At 35.6% G+C, this 7,369-nt stretch overlaps 1 protein-coding gene across 1 annotated transcript; it reads right to left on the bottom strand.

Annotated features, from left to right (window-relative positions):
• Positions 1–2,483: 2,483 nt before the first annotated feature.
• ROPGEF1 (rho guanyl-nucleotide exchange factor 1) lies at positions 2,484–6,804 on the bottom strand. The gene is made up of 6 exons (XM_078317655.1): positions 6,276–6,804; positions 5,661–5,777; positions 4,971–5,291; positions 4,382–4,617; positions 3,863–4,237; positions 2,484–3,122 (listed from the first exon to the last, which is right to left on the bottom strand). The coding sequence occupies exons 1-6, from the start codon at positions 6,508–6,510 to the stop codon at positions 2,733–2,735; spliced, it is 1,674 nt and encodes a 557-aa protein (XP_078173781.1). The 5' UTR covers positions 6,511–6,804; the 3' UTR covers positions 2,484–2,732.
• Positions 6,805–7,369: the final 565 nt, after the last annotated feature.

Raw genomic sequence — 7,369 nt, 5'->3', positions numbered from 1 at the left:
ATACTAATATATATATAGTTGGGCTATGGTGAGTTGCGAAGTAAAACACGTTTCTACTTCACGCCGTATTTTCATTTTGAAAGTCTAAACGACATATCCGAACCGTTAGATGTGATCTCCATATCCGAACCGTTAGATGTGATCCGAACCGATCCAACAGTGGCTGCTGATTTGACTGTTTTGTTAAGCCACCGTTGGATCAACAATTTGTAAAATACTTAATAAATAGTAAAAACATTCAGAAAAATGTAAAATTTGGTCTCCAAGCACATATTAATATGGAGAACAAGATGAACGGTTCGGATCAACCGTTTGAATTTTGAGAAGTCGAATTTGGACCATATGTATTTCGGCCCGTATACATTCGAATGCACATTAGTCACTCTATATATATATACTAGTATTATTTTCGTGCGTTGCAACGGAATATATTATAAGAGAGAAAAAATTTCATACAAAATAACATATTTTCATGAAAATAGACTAATAAAAAATAATTATTTAACAATAAAAAAATATGTCAACGTATTCTCATACAAATAAAAGATGAATAAGGAATGAAAGAAATAAGGAAACATAATTATATCGCTAAATTGGAGAGGAAGAAATAAGGAAATATATTATATTGCTAAATTTCAGAGTTTATTTAATTTTAATTGTAATGCATCATGTGGCGGTACGTGTGGCGAGTATATTTTTAGTTAAATTTAGACTTCTACACATTATTCAGATGCATTTAATAAAAAAAGACAGATTATGTAATTGAATGGCTGAGATTAAATTTGAAATTTCAACTTTCAATTATAATCATTGGCGAATTGGACACCCAACGTGCTTAATAATAGAATGGAGATATATATATATCTCAAGCTAGTTTACAAATTTGAAATTTAAATTTCATTTGAGCTAGCACAATTGGATAAAATTATGAATCAAACTAAAATTGATCGTGCAAAGATAGATTTATATTAGATTTGACAATTTTGAGATTTAAACATTTAAAATCAGCAGTGAAGATGCTGCTCACCATTATAGGGATGCGAATCGAGGAATACCGGAACAGATTGGACTTCATATTTTGCTGGGGAAGGCGAAGAGAGAAAAGAATACAAGTAAACTCAGGGGACGGAATACTTTTACTTTGGTGGATCCCACAGCATTATTTTGTCAAAAAAAATTGAAGAGAGTATTTTGTTAGATTTTTTTGGAAGATAGGTTATTTTATAAAATTTCCCATCAATATGTATCAAATAGCTCAACATACCTTTTTTTTTTATTCTAATTGATTTCTACTAGATTTCTACAGCACTTATATGAAATATATATCTTTTTTAATTTGATTTGTTGCATGAATTGAACAAAAGTGTATTCATTCGTAGCTTAACACAATTTGTTTGCGCGCACAGGAATAAAGTCTAACAGTCCTTTTAATTTAAAAAAATAAAAACCTTTAAACAAAAAAAATAATCAGTATACTTGCTACTTAATACTAAGAGTATACACATACTGGACTTGCATGTATTCATCTGATCACTCAGCGATCCACCATTATTATTCTTCCTTCTAATTTAATAGCCTAAAATTAATTATTCTTCTATTTACAGGAAAAAAAAGTTCATATATTTCATTGATTACAAGAAAATGGTTTATTGTTTCTATGCTTCAGGCCGGAAATTTTTTATCTATAGAAATTATTAAATTCATATGTACGGAAAAGAAAGAGTACTTGGATTCCAACAAATCTATAAAGATCTGGTTCAATGAGTCTGATTCAAATATATGGATCGGTCTCAATAGTCCAGGTTCATAGATATATTTTATTAAAAAAAAATAGACGTTGATTGAAAAATTTGAAATTTAAATGTTACAAAAAATCAGATAAGTAATGGATCGGTCTCAATGATGAAGATCCAAATTAATTTTTTTTTTTTAAATTAAAAGGATTAGCCTCTACCCAATTTAAATAAAAAATAAAAAAATTTGAGTCAGATTTACTTAGTATTAGATGAAATGTGACATACAAATTTCTCATTTTTCACCATTTATATATACATATATTTATAGATCTGAACCATTGAAACCAATTCATATATTTAAATCGGACTCGTTGAGTCAGATCTTTTTAGATTTATTGAAAATTAGATACTCTCTGTTTCTGTAGTGTGACTATAATAATTTCTATAGATAAAAAATTTCCCTTCAGACCATCTTCATTTAACTTTATTTTTAGTCATATTATGTTCCATTACAAGATTTACCTTGTGTATAACATCTCTAGAAAATATATATATATATATCTAGCTCCAAAATTAATGGATTATATTTGAATTTTTCTTCCCTCTAATATCAGCAATTGCAAATAAGAAGTGTACTGTCTAGTCTCTGGTACGAAGATGTGCAAATTACAAACAGTAAGCACTTCAATACGACCTAGGACCTACGGGCTACCATATAGGCCTCCACAAATGGAAGTAAATCATCATGGTAATAATTTGCGGCTTTGCTTCTTTGTCAAGCACTGTCCTACAACGCATGCTAAAATTCAAACAGGATTAAACTCATGAACAACTGGACTGTATCCAGAAATAAAGATCTCCCTACACCAGGGAGAGAAAAAAAAAAATAACTAAAATACCTTTCGTCTCTGTACATGTGGTGGGGGCAAAAAAAAATCAAAATTTCACTGCCAATTAACCACTTTTAATCCCATTTTGACAAAAGCTAAATCTAAACTAATCCCTCTCAGGGGCATCCCCATCCTTTCTCGCACTTACATTTCCAGCATATGACCAAATCTTCCCTAAATCACCGGTAAAATACTTTTCTCCTTTAAAGGGAACTTGATTTCTAGCAGGGCTACCGACAGCAGGGGTGGTACAGAAAGCGGGCGTGGCAAACGGGGATGCATAAGGAGTGTTCTGAATTGAAAAGGGACTAGGAGATATGCGCTTCTGTACAGGCACCCCACCAAGTCCTCGGTTGAACATTGTAACTGATTCAGTACCTGCCGATTGTCTAGTTGCATCATCTACATAGAGCACATCGTCTATGCGGGCAATGATATTAAAAGCAAGGCTTTCCATGACTCGTGAATAGCTCTCTAAAATTGACTGGCCAACATCCTGTCAAATTTTACACAGGATGCATTGTCTCAAAATTAGAAAGAAACAAAAGGGAACTTTGTAATAAGGCCCTAGATTGTCAATAGCTATCAAATTTCACATGGGATGCAATCCACCTCTAGTATTGAAATTGGTAATTAAAACAGGGGAATTTTACAATAAGCTACTTTTCTTTTTTATACAAAAATAGTTAATCATCAATTGCCAAGTACAATAGGTTCTCATTGTTGTAACTTATGTCTCAGAACCATTAGGTTTTACAATTTTTATGTTACAAAAAAGGTTACTAACCATGAGAAAATAACAATTTAGCCAGTACTGGATGGTCCTTTTTGAATGGTCAAACTATTCTTATTAAAGCCACTTTTATCAAATTTTACTACCAGCAGTTTCCAAAATCAACAACAAACTACTTGTTTTGAATCTCGAATTAAAAATGATATTTTGCAAATAATAACACAAGGGCAATTTTATTGCAATTCCCAGGAAATGGAAGCAGCAATTTCCAGTTGATGGAAATAAATCTGTGGTGATTCCAAGGAATAACAGGGAGCCTGCAATTCCAAATCCAACCATTCATCTGTTTTGAAATTCGTGCATAAAACTATCATTTTTTTAGATTCGAGCATAAAGAGCAATGAATGGTTGGATTTGGAATTGTAGGCTCCCTGTTATTCCTTGGAATCACAGCAGATTTGTTTCCCCACTTGACATATTCTCTTAAAAGAACTTTGAACTACCTTGTTGTACTGTATCTTGTTCATATCCAAAACAGTTTGAGGAAGGCGAGGGTACCGCAACCTGAGGCTAAGTAACAAACCCTCGGCCCGTTGCGACAGAAGCGAGTTCCGATCCGCATCTCCAACGAGGCCCTTGACTTTGCCACCCCAAGATGAAGACTGCTTCTTTGGCTTGGGCTTGGGCTTGGGCTTTGACGGGCTTTGTTTTTTGCTGCCCTTCAGCCGCCACACATGAACTGCTGCCTCGATCCTGTTGGCTATCTCCAAGGTGTGGTGTTCTGAGGAGAGATCAAGACAATCAAGAAGACACTCTGGAGAGAACTGGTCAGCTGTTATGTACCTGTAGATTATCTCCCCTAAGCATAATTTTCCACTCTGCATGTATCAACAACCAATTATGTCAACCAATTAATTTTTAATTTTATTAATATTCAGGTATCCTGGCTATTGCTACCATAGAAGGGTTTTTTTGTTGCATTTTACACTCTGATTTACATAACCTAACTAATAAGCTCACACCTTAGGCAAAGTTTCCAAGTAAACGTCAGGAATTTCCATCTCAGAAAGAACCCCACTATTAATTGCCATGGCTGCCTTTAATATCTGATTAGCACAATCCCGGCATTGTTGGAGCTTCTTTCGAGAGTCTTCCGACAAGCCCTTTTGCGGTACCCTTGGGTAAGGCAACCACCACTTCTCCTCCTGCCTGACTGATGGTCGGCCAAGCAAACCACCTGATGAATAAGCCCCAGCACCTAAGTTAACAAGATAAGATTCACCGGTTAGCATCATACTTGAGAAGTTAGAGTATATCCTTAAAATTAAGTTCTTTCATGTCAAATCAGTCCAGGCTCTTTATTTTTGGATTTCACTCGGGTACAAAGAGAGAAGAGGAACAATAATAAGTAATCTAAGTTGGGACTAAAATATGGTATGTAGCAAAAAATTTAATAACCCATATGAGATTTATCTATCCTCAACTTCTGCCAATGTTTAGAATAAAAAAAATAAATGCATGCTTCACATCCTCTTTCTCCTCAGAACAAGCCTTTGTTAGAAAAAAAACAACAAAATATTATCTACAGAAAAATTATAGGTAGATACAGACCTGATCCGTCCTCATCGGCATCAGCCACGCAGATCCCTCTATCTACATACCAAAATTCAGTCTCCTTAAACCCATCTAAGATCGAAATTAGCATAGCATCGAGCTTCTTCAAAGCAGGTAAATTCATGCAGAGGTCAGAGCGGGGCCGGGGAACCATCACCTCGAAGGAGATCCCACTTCCACCAGGGAACTCCTGTAGGGATGGTACGAGTTCTACAATGGAGTCACTGACAGATAGGAGCCACTCCATTTCTCTTTTCCACATTGCCTTTTTCTGTGGGGCCAGGGGTTCTAATCTCCATAATTCACCAAACACCGTCGCTGTATAAATATAAGGAAATAAATTAACAAGAGAATTAAGAAAGAATTGAAGTGTGAGCCCTAAAAAATTTAAAAAGAACATGTATACCACAACCAATCTCCATCTCTTCACTAATCCTCCACTAATCATGTTGTATCATATGTGTTTTGGTCATGCATGATATTTCTCATCTTGTGAAGGTAAAACCATATTCTTCTAAATTTATTAATAAGAAGCAATTTACTCTTGTGTAATGGTCAAAGCAACAATAATTTAAATGATAACAAAGAACAATGGTTTTGAGCCAATAAAATTTATGTCAGTGTAATGAGAAAGCTGTCTCAAATGACACATCTTTAATTGAACTTTCTTATAGACAATTGACTAACCAGAAAGATTGGTGATGGCATTAGATATAGCAAGAGCTGTGCACACCCCCTTGCCGCTACCAGACATATCTTCACCTAGTAGAAGTTTGGCAAATCTCTCCTTCATCATTTCTACTTCTGATGAATTTACCCAAAAAAAAAAAAAATGTACATTAGTGGATATCTTAGTTGTTACCGGGGAGGAAAGATTTTACACTTGAAACACCACAATAGATGCTCAAATCGTCTAGTCTGTGATGTCTTTGAGCTAAGCAAATTCTAGGTTATAAAAACTATTGGTAAAGAGTTCTAAATGTTTACGAGGTGTTCCAATAGTTTTGATAAAGAGATTTAAATACATTGATAAACAATTATATGACACAAATATAAATTACTTGGACGATGTTTCTACAGATATATTCTGAAAATCAAGGTTCGAAGTGGAAAAATGGTGTTAAATTAAATATTATACCAAAATAGCAAGAAGAATAGACCAGACAATTCAGCTTATCGCTTGCACAGGCAGCGCAGCTTTCCCCGAAATACAAACTTAAAACTAAAAGGAGTACTTTCAGAAAATTTAAAAATGCAAGGTTCTTAACAAAAATTTCTTCAAAAATTAAAGAAAATTCGGACCTGTCAATTCGTCTCGCTTCTCCAGCTTCCCGTCCCAAAAAATAACTCCATTGCTCGGCGGCAGCGGCGAGGAAGAAAATGAGCTGGAAGCGCCGGCAGCGGAGAACGAGGCAGAGGCAGCACCGTACCTCCTGCGACCTGAGCACTCACTGGAGGTCTCAGAACCGCTGACGTCAGCACTAGGACTGTAGCTCCCGCATCTCTCATCGGATCCCTCCGACGAAACACTCGCCATTGGTAGCAGCAACAAGTATTACCTCGAGAAACCTCGAAAAACTCCAAATTTGAAATAAAGAAAGAACTAGAAACAGAGTGAGCTGATCTCTTCTTGGCTCAATCGCATCTTCTTTGGGGATTCGAGGAGAAAAAAAGAAGGTAATGTGGTGATTGCGAAGGGTTGAGAGAGAGAGAAAGAGTCAGATGCTTTTGGTTTGTGTCTTTGATTCTCTCTCTAATCTCTAATCTCTAATCTCTTCCTTCCTTTCTCTCTCTTTCTTTATTTTTGTCGCTGATGAAGTGGGAAAAGCAAAAGAGAGCAGCTTACAGGCGTCGGTTTCTTTTTCCGTATCCCCTACTTCGTATCCTCTGAGTTAACTCAATTTTTTATTTTAGATCTGGACCATTCGATTTTAATCCGCACGAATATTAAAGGTACCCGTCCATACATACATGGGCCAGATTAACCCAATTTCTGATCGGACGGCCCGGAGATGAACACAAACGGTACAATAATGCAGAGATGTGGACTCGTTTCTTTCTCCGTATCCCTTCTCGTTTTCTACAGATGCACAGAGCACTTTTCTATCACTTCGAAAATAATAACATTTACTTCTCTTTTCTACAGAAATTTACCCATCTATTAACCTTGGAAGTAGCCAAATCAGTGGATCGCAAATAACTCGTAATTAAGTATTGTTCGTGGTTTTAAATGACACTCTAGTTGGTGCTCTTAGACCTTAGTTCATGACTTCATGTAATATGGGTTTCGTAAAGGAGCGCAGTTAAACAGCTCCTGTGTGTATATATATATATATTTTTTCTCTTTGCCAAGATATCAAAGCGAATGGCAGGAGCTACACGGGAAAGAACACTGC

This window comes from Carex rostrata, chromosome 16, assembly GCF_964058835.1.
Source record: "Carex rostrata chromosome 16, lpCarRost1.2, whole genome shotgun sequence".
NCBI classification, from domain to species: domain Eukaryota; kingdom Viridiplantae; phylum Streptophyta; class Magnoliopsida; order Poales; family Cyperaceae; genus Carex; species Carex rostrata.
This window is presented reverse-complemented; position numbering and strand designations above follow the sequence as displayed.